At 39.3% G+C, this 17816-nt stretch overlaps 1 protein-coding gene across 1 annotated transcript in view; it reads right to left on the bottom strand.

Moving 5' to 3' along the window:
• LOC124709082 (serine/threonine-protein kinase ULK3) overlaps positions 1 to 17816 on the bottom strand; it is a 97034-nt gene that overhangs the window by 19239 nt on the left and 59979 nt on the right. Inside the window, exons 6-7 of the mRNA XM_047240730.1 lie at positions 6785 to 6969; positions 4391 to 4478 (exon numbers count right to left, since the gene is read on the bottom strand). Coding sequence (XP_047096686.1) covers positions 4391 to 4478; positions 6785 to 6969 — 273 coding nt within the window. The remainder of the gene's footprint in view (positions 1 to 4390; positions 4479 to 6784; positions 6970 to 17816) is intronic.

A 17816-nucleotide genomic window follows, 5' to 3' on the forward strand; every position in this document is an offset into this window, starting at 1 on the left:
GTGTGGTGCAAAGTATATATATGAGTAGTGTATGTAGTTGTTGCAACTGTAACACGTCTTTATAAAATGCGCTATCGCAAAACACTTGTTCTATTTCCGTGCGGCATCTCTGTCATAGCACATCATCTGGATGAAAAATATATTTTCAGCACTTCACAAAATGCTTTCACCCCTACCTGCACTCCCATCGCTGAAGGGCCTCTACCCCTCTCCACACATCCAATAGATGAGCTCATTTTGTGTGTGTTAGTATGGTGTGGTGGCTGTGCTGGCTATTGGGTGACTTAACAAGTCGTCAGCCGATAAGAGTTCACTAGCTGTAAACAGGTGACATTTCCTCACTTATGACTGAGCATATTCTTCAAGACTCAGGGTTTGAATTTGAAAGGTTGATGATTGATATTGTTGCTGAATACAATACATCGGAAATACATGCAAAAAGATGAAACTGTGTTATAAGTGGTCCAAGCGAAGGTGGTGGCTGGGCCCCTTCGTCACATATTGGCTTAGTCTGGAACACTTCGCTTTGACTGTCCTGTTTTTCCATTACCACTGCAACCTAGCAGCAGCAGTTGTATCATAGCTTGCGGTGAAGCTAAATGTTGCAAGTTGTGTTGGAACACTGATTGTGGATTACATAAGCATTTCCTCTCTCATGTTCCCTCTCACAACAGCCTAAAACATTCCCTTAATTCCACCACCACCCGTAGTGCGAACCATCTGTCTTTTGAGTCACTCACAACTTGTTCAGTCACATCAAATGTCAATATGAAGAAAACGGGACGAAGTCAAGCAAGATGTTGAGTAAGAACTTAGAATCAACGTAAACTTTACTAGTAAGAAATGTAAATTCAGGGAACGGGTTTTTTACCGAGACTATGAATTTATTGTGTAGAATTGTGAAAAACATCAAATCTGAGAATGTAAAAGGTTCCATTGTATACTACTTGTTGGAAAAACATGTATGTGCAAATGTTCACTGCTATCTGCATTTTCTCCCATACTAAAACATATCTCCAGGGAGATACAATCTACAAAAGAATTTTACCAATTGATTTCTGTTTGATGATGAATGTTATAATTCATTAGCTAAATGACCCACAAGAACTTAAGTTTTTCATAATCAAAGTCCAAGTTGGAATATCAACAATTATGAAAAGAATAGATTGTTACATACTGTAAAGATGACACACTGAGTTGCAGGCAGGCACAACGAAAAGACTGTTACTCACTAAGCTTTCAGCCAAAGCCTTCTTCAGAAAAGAAAAGGTATTAAAATATTCATTTGTTGAACCCCCTGGCTATGCCTATGCATGTGGATAACTGTGATTTCTAGATGTGCATTGTTGTATTGTATTGTAATGAGGAGTATGGAAAGAAAGAAAGAAAGAAAGAAAGAAAGTGAACAGGTAAAACTTAATGCAGGCTCACAGCCTACTCGCTGAAATAGTGTGAAGGGTATCACTTCCCCCGCCACCCCTCCTCCACCACCAATGACAGGGTACTTAACTTTAATTCATGACACCCTGTGGAGGAGTTGGGTTTTAACTCAGGACACTGAAAGGAAGGAAAATTAAGATGTAACCTCAGTGACAAAAGAACATTGGAGTGAGATGTAGTGATGAGAAACTTTACAACATTACCTCTCCTCCCTGTGCCGACCAAGCATCAATAATGAAAATTTCTTCCACGACCATAATTTTCAGTGTCAGGCTCCCAAGCAATATCATCTGGTAACAATGGCAACATCAGCTATAGAAGTGGATTTATATAAAAAGAGATATGGATGTGAACTGTTTTAACTGTATGTTTAATATATGTAATACAGGAATGTATCAAATGAAAAGGTGATATCCTTCTGGTAAATAAAACACCATTATCACAGCAAGAAAAAGGTGTTTTGTTTATAAGAAATATCAATATAATTGCTGCAGAAAATAGCTACCCCACAAAGTTTGTTTTAAAGTAGTTGGCCAGAAATGTGCACTGCCCATAGTTATTATTTTGGAGTGTCATCTCTTCCTTTTCTTTGGGGAATAAAAGAGGAGGAGGGGGGGGGGGTGGACGATGGTCATGTTATAAGTCTTGTCTGAATGTTCCATAAAATTCTGCCTCCTGTATTTGGTCTTCTATAAAACTTATTAAAATGTTGTTTCTCTCTCTTCTGAATGCCTCTGCAGTTACCCCCCCCCCCCCTTTTTTTTTTTTTTGCTACATGTACCAGTACTCTCTCTCTCTCTCTCTCTTCTCTTTATTTTTATGGTGGAATACCTCCAGTGTTCCACGCTTTTAGCTACTTTTCGTGATGAGTGACTTATGACTTAATGAATTTTTTTAGCACATATTTTTTTCTTGCATACGTAGTTGTAAATACGTTGTTCCTCCCTATTTTTGACTTGATAAAAATTTTGCTGACCATTTATTCTGAGTTGTGATACAATTTTGCTAGCCATCATTGCAGACTTGTCTGCATAAAATACATGTGTCATTAAGTCCTGATGGACTCTCAATTTTGTGCCCTTGAGAGGTTTTTGAAATGAATAAATAATTTTTATGTTGAAGTGTTAAAAAAGGCTAACTAATCTTCCCTCATATCTAACTACTATTTCATATGCTGAAGTATTATATTAGCATCATTTTACATTTCTTTTCTTACTCTTTCTAGCACTGAGGTCTCCAACAGAAATTTCAACATTTCTTTGCAGGCTTATAAATATTTAGTTTGCAAGTATCTTGTAGATACTTTCTGCTCTCTTATTGCTCCTGTTGTTACTTCATTGGTATAAGAGGACTGAAGTGTTTCATGAGCATGTGGTTTCTTATATTGTCATAAAATATGGAGAAACCACGTACTCAAAAAAGTTATATACAATACATAACATACTTAAAGAAATATTTGTCTTCTGTAATACAGGTACTGTCAGTGGAGGCAAATTCTCAAAACTAGTCTGATAAAATGAACTACCATCACACACACACACACACACACACACACACACACACACACACACACACACACACACACACACCTCCACTCTCCCCCCCCCCCCCCCCCCCAACAGTTATCATCACTGAAGATGTCACAAAAGGCCAATTGCTGACATGACAGAGAAAACGGGGAATCCTGCATTCCAAACTTAAGTTATAATCTTCTTGCTCACAATATACAGGGATGTCAGGGAATGGCCTGGTAAAACCTGTTACATTGAGGACTATTATGTTTATTGTATTGGGAATTACACAACTGGCAAGAACAAGTCACAGAGATCTTGACACAAGTAACATTGGTAGCACTGACTGGGTGTAGGCGAAACTTGATCTCTTGCCACACATCTGCATGCATCACCAGTGTGACAAATCCTCCTGCTGCTGTTATCCAGCAATGCAGATTTGCAACATTATTCATCTGTTCTTTCACAAACACTCTTAGAAGTAAGACCAATGAGCTCAGGTGGCAATCGTCAGTGTGGGTTCACGAATGAAGAATGGGTTATCCCTCTCGCACATAACCATAGCGTGTAGGTTTCCAGGCCCCCCACTCTGTAGTTGTGTCTGTCTGCTTTTCCACTGACAGGAAATGGGGCCTAACCTGGAAAGACTATCATCAACCAACAGGAGTCCAACAGCTTCACAAACTGTTTCTCATGAGGAAGACCATCTGGCCACATAGTGTGCAGCAGTAGCAGTTTTTGTACATAATCCTGCCCCCTTGGATTTTGGCCTGTTAAATGACATCATCTCATGGACTGATATCCTAAGGCTACTAACAGATAACACCTTCATACAGCCAATGGCCATCTGGATAACCTGAGATTTTGGCATTTTCATTGATGTCACTCACTGCTACCCATCTGCTGAATTTTCTGGTTCCAGAGCAGCATACTGTTGTAAGGAAGAGGAGGAGGGGTTGAACTCGGCTTTGCTCTCCCTCCCCCCCCCCCCCCCCCCAAAAAAAAAGCCACTGCGCACATGTGCATGAGTGCATTTCAGCCAATCACAAGATGCACTGTGCCCTCATTTTCACAAAAACATCCTTCACCCTGCTGCCCATAACTCAACTGCCATGAGCAGCTGTGACCCATGGGCATTGTATAAGCTGTGTGTCCAACCCACCACCTCACAAAACTTGCTTTCTCTCACACAATGTGTTTTTCATGGTATAAGGTGTTTAACTTTCATTTCTCTGCTGAAAGGTCTGTTCTGCTGCTACACACATGTGTAAAATTATAGATCTTTGATGTTTACACATATTTTGCATTATAATTACATGGTAACCAAGACAGTTCACTGTGTCCTGTAACATTAAAATTCAATAACATATCATTACAGCTTATTAGCATGTTTATCAAGAACAAACAGCAAATACCTTGAAGAGTGAAAAAGTACAAACCTTTAGAAAGTGCTGCTGTGTCATCGGTAATACTAATGAGATTTAAGAAAGACTTAATGTTTTCAGCTTGTGTTAACCACTGCTGCACCTGCAAAATTACCAAGACCAAAGATTGCTATTAAGAGTAAGTATGAAAATACATTATTACTACCACAACAAAAAAATCTTCAGCATGTCTCTTACAGATCAGCATCAAACTATGAAGAGAACAGAATGGTTGGTTTACTAGCAGTTTTGGGTACACAACATTTAAATCTAATATTGTCCAACTGGAATAATAAAGAGAGAGATGCCATGCTCATGTTACTGAACACATGCTTTCATGAACATAGTGTGTAGTCAGAGGATGAACTGCACACTTGATACTCTGTTCAGTGCATACACACTCTAGTTTCTCCCCAGTTGTTTTCTTTGTATATTAATTTACAAATGCAAGCAGTGCCCCCTTCACTGCAAGTGTAAGAGCTATTTGAAATGCATAAAGTAACTTTATCCTTGAAAATTAATTCTGTGATGTAGTTATTGCTACCACAATACATAACCTTCAATATAATGGGATACTGGAAAGTCATGGGTCAAACACAAATGTTGTGTACCAGTAGTCTGGCCTCCATGAACAGCTTTGTGGTAATGCTGTGCCAGCCATTCTCTGGTAGTCTTGTTTCCGTCTTTTCTTTGGTGGACTTCTCAAGTGGGAGACTTGTGAGGAAAACAGCACATGGCATGTGGTTATCTCTATTCCTTCCATCTAATGGTTATGACAAGGCAAATTGCCATAGTTTTTAATAGTGCACCATAAAGAAAAAAGCACAAAATTCACCAGGGGATTATACAGCTACTGATGTTGATTGAAAAAAGCATGTGATAAGTATTCCGTAATAGTCATTTTTATTGAGCGGTGTAAACAAACAAAAAGCAAGAATAACATATTCAGTGCTCTAACATGAGAAAATTCTGAGAGTTGATTAATACAAGGACTGTAATTAAAATGATAATGAATCAAGCGGAATTTTCATAGTGATTTACCTTCCTGTCAACAGCAATATAATGAAAGGTGGTGCTGCATTTTATTTTTTGACATCTCAAACACTTCTTACACAAGAGTTGCAGTAACTTTTCTTTATAAATTGGTCCCCAATAAAAATACGTGAAAACGCTCACTTTCAGTTTATTGCAAACTCACCCTATTGGAACATATGGCAGGTTTTTGATGTTTCTATCACATCAAATGTAATAAGAGAGAAGATCAGATTACAAAAGAGAAACAATGTTTTATACATGATTGAAAAAAGACAGAGGGAAATTAAATAACAAATCAGACTGCATGGCTATCAAAATATTAACTTGGGGAGACATAAGTTTTATTAATTTGTCTCAGAATGCTTCTAAAAACCAAGAAAAGTAAAAGCTGCATAATTTATGCTTCCAGTCATCATCAGCTTTCAATACCCAGCCAGGATCAGGCGGTATATCCACAAGAAGAGAATAATTACTTCCAAAAACCTGATTACTTAGTTTAGACAAATCTAATTAAAATGGCTCTAAGCACTATGGGATTTAACATCTGAGGTCATCAGTCATCTAATTAATACATGGGCACTTCCCAAAATCGGACATTATGAAATTTTGCTGATCGATTGCTTTTGAAGTAAAAAGTAGCATCCAGATTTCTCATTCATATGGGCTGCTATGAAGCAGCAGCTTGAATCAGGTACAGTTACTGAGTCTTCCAACTTCAAAAGTCCACACTGGAATAACAACAACATGGAAAGAATAGACTCTTGTTCACCACATAGAGGAGGCATTGGGTTGCAGACAGGTGTTCTTAAAAAGAATGCTAGAAATGTTCACCTTTTGGGCCCGACCCTGGGAGCTCCCACAGACAGCAGTAGCCTCTGCCCTCACTTCTACCCTGCTACCTTTCCACTCCCCACACCTCTTCCGTAGCCCCCACTATCTACTCCAGCTGCTCATCTCAGACACAGTTCCAGTCAGACCGTATTGCACGTGTGTGTGTGTGTGTGTGTGTGTGTGTGTGTGTGTGTGTGTGTGTGTGTCCGCCCGCACTCCCCACGTCTCTCTTTGTAGCCCCCACTATCTACTCCAGCTGCTCACCTCAGAGACAACTGCAGTCCGAACTTACTGTGTGTGTGTGTGTGTGTGTGTGTGTGTGTGTGTGTGTGTGTGTGTGTGTGTATGTGGTGCGCATGCCTGTATGTGTTTTGTGCCAATGTGTGACTGTTTTATCCTTCTGAAGAAGGACATAATTTGAAAGCTGTACATTTCTACCATTCTTTTTCATGGAGCCTTTCTGCGACTTACCGCCTCTTCTATGTTCTGAGCAGAAAGCAAACTGTCCTTTCCATATTGTTGTTGCACAGTTTCATGACTTACTTGTGTATGTAAGAGGTCACGTCTTCTTCCTTTTGGTTCACTGCTCAGCAGTGGCACAAGTAAACCTAGACAAGATTGAAATTTTTCCAATGCATGTGAGTACTGTCCCTCTTTCAAATACTGCTCTGCAGAAGCACCAATTTCCAGAGCGGTTTGCATTGTGGAGTTTGTCGCACACAATCGCACTGTAAGAAACAAATGGAGAAATGAAAAAGATAAATACTGTGCTTCAGCAAATAACATTCTCATAACAGACAGATTACCTGCATCAAATATACCATCAAAGAATGGGAGATAGAACTGAAAGTAGATCACTAGAATATCAGTTTGGTTTTAGGACAAGCAGGTGCATTTGAGAAACAGTTTTAACTCTGCATCTAACAATCTAGGCCAAATTTAGGAAAAAAGAGGAAATATAAATTACAGTCATAGATTTGGAGAAGGCTTCATGATAATGTGGAATGGAATATGTTTTCCATTGTTAGGTAGTACTTATGATATTAACTGCAGGAATAGAAGGGTAATATTGCTCCATATTATCCTTCTATTCCTGCAGTTAATATCATAAGTACATAAGTAAGGATGATACAGGAAGCCAGAATCTACATTATTACTTTGCTATTCACAATTAACTGCTTGGCAGAGGGTTCAAAGAACCACCTTCAAGCTGTCTCTCTACCGTTCCACTCTTGAACAGCGCACGGGAAAAACTAGCACTTAAATTTTTTTGTGATGGTAATTTCTCCCTACATAGGTGGGTTCCTATAGAATGGTTTCACTATCGAAGGAGAAAACATGATTGAAATTTCATGAGAAGATACTGTCGCAAGGTAAAATGCCTTTGTTTTAATGATTGCCACTCCAATTCACGTGTCATGTCTGTGGCACTATCTCCCCTATTTTGGGATAAAACAAAACGAGCCACTCTTCTTTGAACTTATCAATGTTATCCATCAGTCCCACCTGACGCAGATCCCACACTGCACAGCAATACTCCAGAATAGGGCAGACAAGTGTGGTGTAAGCAGTCTCTTTAGTAGACCTGTTGCACCTTCTAAATGTTCTGCCAATGAATCAGTCTTTGATTTGCTCTACCCACAACATTATCTATGTGGTCGTTCCAATTTAGATTATTTGTAATTGTAATTCCTCAGTATTTAGTTGAATTCACAGCCTTCAGATCTGTGTAACTTCTCGCGTAATTGAAATTTACCGGATTTCTTTTAGCACTCATGTGAATAACTTCACACTTTTCTTTATTCAGGGTCAATTGCCACTTTTCGCATCATCAGGAAAGATGTTAAAACACAGTTGTTGGTTGTCACCAATGATAATTAATTTATATGAGGAGGAGATCATGAAGGAAGTAAAGATCTATCTCAATGTGGGAGTTACTTGCAATGGAAAGTAAATCAGCACAATACAGTTTGCTGGCGACAAAACAGTGGTCACTGAAGTAAATACGAATTATGTCAGGTGCTTAATGAAATGAGACTTGCACTAGCTGATAGCTATAATATGCAAATAAACAAAATAACAATAATCAATGGTATGTGCAGCTGGTGGACATGCTGATGCCTAAATTATAAACTAGGACAAGAGACTCTTGAGTGATAGCAGAATTTTGCTATCTCAAAAGTATAACAGATAAAGGAGAAAGATGTTAATGACAAGGATAGTAAAGGGCAAAATGGCTTTAAAAAAAAGACAGTGTATAAATATGGAGGCTAGAAAAAGGTTCATGAAAATCTGTTTGAAGCACAGCTCTGTATGGCTGTAAAATATGAACAATGGGAAAGACAGAAATAAAACAGACTGAAACCTTTCAACTGTAATGTTAAGGAGCCTGTTGAAGATCAGATGGACTAACCAAGTAAGGAACAGAGAGAAAGTGTCTAATAAAGAATGTCACGAATCAAACCTTACAGTTGACGAGCAAAGCATCAACAGATTACTTAATTAAACATGTTGTTGAAAATGGTGCAGAAAACAACAGTTAGTAAAAACACTTTATAGAGCTCTCTCAGACATGTAGTCAATTAACAATTCATTAAAACCTCATTAAGATGCTCCCAAGTAAGATCCTTTATCCAGCAAAATGGTCTTCAGAACCAGTTCTGTGAAGTCTTCCCTAACTAGGAAACATCACCAACCTGACCTCATAATTTACAGACAGAAAAGCATGCATGCAAGATATCAGCTCCAACAATGAATGTCACACAAAAATTTGGGCCATACTTCCAGCAGTACACAGTTATGACCTTCTGGAAGCACAGTTTTTGAATTTTCATGTGCACCATTTGTTTATCACTCGCTCTGCTCCACCTCAGCCACCTAAAGCCCGAGCATGGAGTGCTGTACATTTGGAGTGACAACCAGTGCTCTTCCTATTTGTGGGATGTCAAAGGCTAAAGAAGAGGGGGAGGTGTACATATGTGCCAAATGTGTTTAGAAATCTTGTTTGAGAACAGACATTATTTTACATGGAAAGTAGTAAGTAATGTGAGTACATAATATATCAACCTCATGCACATATACATTCAATATTATTTTAACAATATTCTGATAATGACATTCTGCAGTTATAAATATGCCTCAAAATCAAAATGAATAAACCTAAGCAACCAAAGAATTATTGTGGAATGAAGTTAATGAGTTTAGATTTATGATTTATTCATGCCAATCAAGTTGAAAAATAGCGCATCTCCTGCATATGCACTTGTCTTTAACAGCGCCAGCTTTAAAATCCAAAGAAAATAATGCACAACAGCTATGTTTACAATTAAATTGTGCTATGTTACTTCATTGATGACTCATTTATTTTATTTATTTACACTGCATTTGTGACACAAAATGTAGTGTTCTCCAAAAACAAAATTAAGTTGTGCTATATTACTTCATTAATGAATCATTTATATTTATTTACGTTGCATTTGTGACACAAAATGTAGTTTTTTCCATAAAAAAGGGAGCAGGTCACTCATCTGTCCCATATGCCAACATGGACAAGGTACAGCAGGCATTTGCAAGGAGGCTGACAAAATCGGTGTGTGTGGTGGCCGGGGAGTTGGAAATGAGATGATCTATACTGCACAATGTCTTACATAAGAGGTTATGGCTATATCCCTATAGCACGTTAGCTGCTTCAGGCATTAAAGCCCATGGACAAGCCTCAATGCGAACAGTTTGCAGTGGATATGCCAGGCAAGATGACTTTTTGAAAAGAAATTGTTTCTCCGATGAGGCATTGTTTCATGTATCCCACAAACTGAATCTCATAACATTTGTATTGGCATTCACAGCAACCTCATATTACACGTGAAATGGTAAGAGACAATCATTACGTCAATGTTTGGTGCGGGATCACTGGTGGTGTTGACCTGTACATGTTACAAGAGTGCTGTGCCACAACTGGTATACCTGAATGCTAGTGTCATATTCCACCAGGATGGTGCATTATCCGACTGGGCCCTAAATGTCCATAAATGCCATGATCCCCTGACCTCACACTACTAGACTCCTTCCTGTGGAGTTTCGTAAAAGATCTGGTGTACCAGCTCAAGGTTAGAGACCTACAGTACTTGAAAGTGTATATTCGCATTGGATCTGAACATGTGATCGTGGAGATCTTGAATCATAAGTGGAGAGAAATGGAATTCTGGCTAGACATTATCCATGCCACAAAGGATGCACACACTGATGTGTATGAACGAGGAAACAAAACTTTATGAATTATCTTATCACATGTTGAAAACCACTTGTTAATGTCTGGCATACTTTTAAAGGCATGAAAATCTTAAGTTGTAAAGATATTTTATGGACACCCTGTAGTTCACAAACAAGTTACTCACTCCACTGTACAGTACTTCACACTCAGGCATTAGGTGGCTGCAGAGGGGCAGAGCGAGTTCAGGCAAACAGTGTGCACAAAACTTTAAAAGCTCTACTTTCCAAAGGTCATAATTGTATACTGCCAAAATTATGGCCCAAATTTTCACACAGGATCTATTGCTTGTGCTGATAACTTGTATGTGTGCTTTTTCCTGCTTGAAATATGAGATGAAGCTAGAGTGTTTCCTTGTAAGAGCCTATACAAAATGTTCCCCTTTAGTTCACTCCTTTCCCACATAAAACACACAGCCCTCTGACTACTCACAGAGACTTGCATTCGTTTTTCTACAGGTAATGGACAGTTTAGGAGACAGTACACAAAGGTAAGTGCCAGCCACTGTTGACAACTGGGCTGGGCACTGGTAAACTCCTTCCCAGCCCCCTTCCTGATTTCCTGTTGCCTGCCATACTTCTCACACCAGTTATCCAGCCATGTGCCTAGTTGTGACAAACTGCATTTTCAATAACATTAAGTCTTTAGAGACTCACAAATCAATATGCAGAATAAGATGAAAGTACTTCAAATAGAGATAAATTGCAAATCATATGGATGTATGAACAAAACAGGAACATGAACAAAATTACTGGTATGGATCAATGTAATGTAAGAAGGAGGAAGCTGGAAGACATACTGCACAGGAAAATGTTTTAATTCACAAGATTTTTTCAAACTGAACTCACGAGTCTTTCACAGTAAAAAAGGAAATGAATTAGAAGACAAAATTACAGAATGGGAAGAGAAAGTAGATGAAGATGAGAAAGGATAATATGACTCCGCTAGAAGAATTTCACAAAGTGCACTGAAAGACCTAAGTCAAAACAAGGCATCTGGAGTAGATGACATTCCCTCATCATTAATGAGATCCTTGGGATTGCCATCCATGACAAAACTATCCCATTTGGTTGCTAGGCATATGAGACAGGTGAAATACTCCAAGACTTACAGAAAAATGTAAAAATCCCAATTTGAAAGAAAACAGGTGTGAATGCTATTGAAAAACTCATGGTTTCAAAATACTAATACAGATTATTTACAGAAGAATGGGAAAACTGGTTGAAGCTGATCTTGGGGAAGATCAGTTTGGGTACCAGAGAGATGCTGAAATACACAAAGTGATACTAGCCAAACGGTTTATCTCAGAAGATAGGTTAAAGAAAAGCAAACCTACATTTATAGTGTTTGTAGATTTAAGGCTAGCTCTTCCAATGTTAACTGGATTGCACTGGTTCAAATTTTGATGTTAGCATAGATGAAATACAGGGTTGAAGTGTTGTCTATGAGCTGTACAAAAGACAGAGTGGAATTATAAGAGATGAGGGACATGAAATGGAAGCGTAACAAAAACTTTGAGGCTCGTTGATCACATTTTAATTCTGTCTGGAACAGCAAAGGACTTGAAAGAGCAGTTGAATTGAGTGGACTGTGTCTTGAAAAGATGTTATAAAAGGAACATCAACAAAAGTAAAACTAAGGTAACGGAATGTAGTCACATTACATTAAGTGATGCCAAAGGAATTAGATTAGAAAATGAGATGCTAAAAGTATTATATGAGTTTCACTATTTGAGCAGCAAAATAACTGATATGGCTCAAAAAAGAGAGGGTATGAAATGCACACTGCCTATAGCACGACACCGATAGTAGTCGTGCAGAACACCACCACAGCCAATGATGCACCTCCTGAGGGTCTGGTCTCCACCGGCTGTTGACAAGAGCAACCTCTGTGGACTGGATACAGGACAACCACATGGCAGCCAAGCATGATCGGTTCAGTTGGTTGCATACTGGAGAACAGACTACATCACATACTGCCTCTCCTACTGTGTGTTTAGTGTTGATGTATATTGCTTTCAACATTGGACTATGATATTGGATCGTACTTCAGAACTGATTAGAGTAAATTACCAATATGTTTATATATTACTGATGCAGATTAATTATTTCCCCTAGTGCAGATCTCTGACAGCGACAGTTTGCTGTTCCACTACTCCTGGCCACCTGTCCTCCTACACTGATATCCAACAGGCGGATAAAACAGTATTTTCTGAAGGTATCTGTCTGGAGTGTATCCCTGTATGGAAGTGAAACATGGACAATAGGACATTCAAGCAAGAAGAGACTGGAAGCTTTTGAAATGTGAACTGAATAGAAATTTATGGCACAACTTGATTATGAGACAGAATCAGGTGACAGGACACATGCAGAGCCATCTGGAAATCATCAGTTTGGTGATGGAGGAAGTGTGGGAGGTAAAAAGTGAGGCAGGCAAAAGGACGAATACAGTAGGAAGGTTTAAGTGGATGTAGTTTGCAAAAGTTGCTCAGAGATGAAGAGGCTCACACATGATAAGAGTAGTGTGGAGAGCTGCATCAAAGCAAGGGTCCAGTCCAAAAACCATAAAAACAACCAGAAAGTCTGAATACAATATAATAATTTATACATATATTTACCATTATGGCCACTCAGCATGAAGCGTGACATTCTTTGATACTGGTAGAAAGATGGTGGTGGATGGTGCAGGGCCTCACTGTGCTTTGCATCCAAGGAATATTAGGAACTGCCATATAAAACTAATGACTATGGGACCTATGGTGGGCATTTTAAGAAAAGGACATCTGTGTCAGAGGAAAATATGTGGCTGGTATGAGGAGCCCCCAAAATTCACCACACCAGGCAACCCTTGAAAATTATCTAATGTGGTACATGATACAAAATTTCCTTAACGGAGAGTTGAAATTTCATTTGTGGAAGTAGCATTACTATCAAGAACTGTCTGCAAAAGATTGTGACCATCAGATGTAGTATGGAGAAATCATGCTAGGCTGGTTCAGAGACTTTCACCAGTTGTTTCCAAATGTAACCCAGACTGAATAATAACAATGGAAATTCCTATGTGGAATAATATGTAAAATAAAGGTAAAGCAATCTTTCATGTACAGCTGACTGATGCACATAGAAACACTCAATACAGTATTTACATTGGCTTTCGAGCTCTTTCTCTAGAAAAAACACACACACACACACCGAGCGAGGTGGCGCAGTGGTTAGACACTGGACTCGCATTCGGGAGGACGACGGTTCAATCCCGCGTCCGGCCATCCTTATTTAGGTTTTCCGTGATTTCCCTAAATCCTTTCAGGCAAATGCCGGGATGGTTCCTTTGAAAGGGCACGGCTGACTTCCTTCCCCGTCCTTCCCTAATCCGATGAGACCGATGACCTCGCTGTCTGGTCTCCTTCCCCAAACAACCCAACCCCCCCCCCCCCCCCCCCCCACACACACACACAAAAACATATATTCACAGACACCCAAATGCTCTCATCTGAAGCCACAGTTCAAGTGTTAATGTGAATGTGTATACCTTTGCAACAGCAAGAGCTCGAAAGCTAGTTTAAATACTGTATTCTGCTGAGTGTTTCAGTGCACCACACATCAGCTATAGGTGTGGTTCCCTTTATTATACATATAATCAGAGGGATAAAAATGTGTTCAACATGGGAAGGTTTTTAAATTGCCATAATTCCCATTATTATGTACAAAATTCTACACGACACTGTTGAGTAAATGTAACATCGCTGGATGAAAGGCTGTGTGGTTGTTTATACAGCAACACACAAATCAGAAGATGCCACTCAAAAATAACAGAATCAGAATATTTTCTGCAGCCACAAAATGTGTTATCCCGCATGTGTGCAAAGGGTTGTACTAGCCTGCGCACAGAAGCGGGATACCGTATTGTGACAGCTTATGCAATAGATTATGCTATCTATTGAGAGCCCAGAAGACAAGTTACAGAGTGGCTGTAAAAGAGTAAATCACACCTCAGCTTTTGGCAAGATCAATGTGTTTTATTTCTTAAAATTATGTATGCACAGCACAATCACTAGTAGTGGTTTGTTGCAGTATAATATCAAAACAAATTTTTGATCTGTTCCTTTCTTGAAACACAATGAACACGATCAGCACCTAGACCTACTGGTAAATCAGATTTGGCCAATTGTGTTTATGTACACCAATATCATTGGCTTTGTCTTTATGCAAGATGGCGCCCCAATACATTTTGCAATCATTGTATGCAGATGGCTCAACCATCATTTTCCATAATCTCAGTTGGTTCACAGGAGTCCTCATGAATGACTGGTGTGGAGCCCCTATCTTATGCCATGTGATTTCTTCTTCTGGGGATGGGCAAAGGGTGAAGTTTCTAAAGCTAACATCCTGCATGTTCTCATTAGTGTACCACAACAGTTCCTTCTGAAGTCAGAGGAGAACATTCTCTAATGATTGGAGAAATTAGTGGAAAATGCTATATGAAATTTGCACTGTAAAAACACTTTGTACCATACTGCTAATCATAATAAATCTTTTTTAATCATTTTGTGAATCTAAATATTATTGTGATAGCATTAAAATCCATTATTAATTATGTCACATGCAGTAAGAAATTAGCAGTGTTTCGAAGACAAGAAATAGAGTCTGATCATGACATACTCACGTGCACTGTCATAATTAGACCAAAATTTTACAAAAGGAAACAAAAATCAGCTACCAAAACAATGGAATATTGGTATAAAGTCTATCTTTTACATAAATTTTCCACTTACTAGTTGTAGAAAATGTCAGATGCATTAATTAAAGGAAGGTGTGGAACAAGGATGGGATAATACCAAAAAACTTATTGAAACAAAAAGCATTCAAAAGTGTCAGCATGAAGGAAAAAAGGCACAGGAAAAGACGACTATGGAGTTGGGAGACAATTTAAAAAGATTAAATGATGGTAAACAAATAACATACAGCTAATAATACACAAAATAAACTGCTTTTGGAAACAAAGATGTTGCAAAATGGGAGGTTAGGAAACTTCAAAGCAAAAATTGCGAAATGAAATTAGGTTGCTTTAACCTTTAAAGCATACTGGTAATTTGGTAGCTAAATAAACAGTAGAATTTGCAGTTTTGGCCACATTTTAGCATATTTGGAAAGGTAACCAATCAACAGCTTCACAGCCATCATCAGATCTTAAAACAATAGCAGCACAGACAATAGTAACATAGACATAGAGTTTAGACACACACACACACATTTTCCCAGCTGGTTACTCTAAAGGAGGACACTGTTTGAAAACTTAGTAACAACATTTTCAGACTTATTTATGTGCCTGTCAACAGCTCAACACCTCACACACTAGCTGTTCGGCTATGGAAATAGATCATAAAAGTGTAGGTTCATTGTTTAGTCTTCTGTTCTTTACATATCAAGCACAACAGATTTCTTTCATTGTCCTGGTCGAACAAGCGGCCTTCTTGCCAAAATGAAGCTGCACAGATCAAGTTCTGTCACTCACCATCTACAGTGAGACAGGATTTGAAGACAAATGAGGACACCAACCAAAGATCCTGAAACGAAGGTTTCGTGCTTCCCCTTAAATAATCAACTTGCTGAAAGAAATTTCAATGTAAAGTTTGAAAACACTACACTTACTAACTACAAAACACCAAAGTAACTGAAGGTAACTCTTGACAGAACACTATCTTTCAGAGAGCATATAACAAAAACAGCTGAAAAATTGAAAAATCATTCAAACAATATGCGGAGAGCATTGGTATCCATCTATGTTTTTCTGCTCCAAGTCTTATATTCTGTGCTGCTGAATATTGTGCCTCAGTCTGGCTAAACAGCCCTTATGCACAAAATAAATACATCCAACTAAATAATGCCATGAGAATGATCAATGGTGTCATCAAATCGACACTTATTTAATGGCTGCCATACTAATCCACATTCCACCCTCGCCCCCACCCCCCTCAACTATGGCACATAAATGTTCTTGTGGATGAGTACAAAAAGATCATGGATAATAAAAATGCACCAATCCAGCAAGATGTGTTCAACCTTACTAATGCATGGACTTACAGATGTACTGAACAACATAATAATAACATGCTGTGAATCACTCAAAAATCACTGGGATTTGACTTGCCATGCAAACGTGATCGGTGAAAACAGAATTAGAACCTAACATAGCAGATGTGCCTTTAAAAGAAAAATGGTGTATGCAGTCATCCCCTCTTTTTGAGTGCAGTGATCCACTGAACATCAGACACACTGCTGAAGAATGCTCCCTTCAGTATCCCTGCGTGCGGATGTCCCGACTGAGGCAAATGTGCTGCCTTGGGTAGAAGACAGGAGTAGTTCAGAAACCTGCAATGGATGGCACACGCATAGCGTCGTATGGGCGGACCCGCTGACAGAAATGTTTACTCGTCAGCAGCAGTAGGTTGGTTGGTTTGTGGGATTAAAGAGACCAGACTGCGATGGTCATCGGTCCCTTTTTCCAAAAAATTAAAACCGCCCAAAGAGAATAAAAAACGAACAGCAGGAAAGACGTCAGACAAAACAGGATGAGAAAGACTTCGACAGAGATCAGATAAAACAAATTAAAACACACAGAGTGTGACGGTGGTTGGCCGACCATAGAGAGAAAAAAAAAAAAAAAAAAAAAAAAAGAGGAAAAGCCAAACACCAAGAACACATTAAAAAACTCAGTTTAAAATCAGAGGCGAAAAGCCAGAATCAACACTAAAAAACAAACACTCAGAGTAAACTACAAAAACCCCCTGCCCGAATAAAACGCAAAACTAAGTCCACCATGGCAGAGTCATCTAGTAAAAGGGCAGGGAGCGTATCAGGCAGCGCAAATGTGTGCCTGAGCACAGTTAAAAGCGGACAAGTTAATAAAATGTGCACCACCGTCAAAACCGCCCCACAGCGACAGAGAGGCGGGTCCTCACGACGCAATAAATAACTGTGAGACAGTTGGGTGTGGCCAATGCAGAGCCGGCAAAGAACAACTGAATCTCTGCGAGTGGCTCGCATGGATGACTGCCACACATGCGTCGTCGCCTTGAGAGAACGGAGTTTGTTTGGCGTGGGCAGATTGCGCCAGCAGCAGTAAGTGGAGCAGGCCAGTGCTCCTGTGGAGTTAGAGTGCCACAGACCTAGCCTTGCACTCATGCCGACAGTTGTGTGCCGTGTCATCACTAGCCACCCACACCACCAGCCACGTGCTGCGTACGTTGTTGTGCATGTATCTACATGGGCTTGGATGCTCCGCTTTCCATAGTTCAGTTCACACGGTGAG

Source organism: Schistocerca piceifrons, chromosome 7 (assembly GCF_021461385.2).
Source record: "Schistocerca piceifrons isolate TAMUIC-IGC-003096 chromosome 7, iqSchPice1.1, whole genome shotgun sequence".
Lineage (NCBI taxonomy): Eukaryota > Metazoa > Arthropoda > Insecta > Orthoptera > Acrididae > Schistocerca > Schistocerca piceifrons.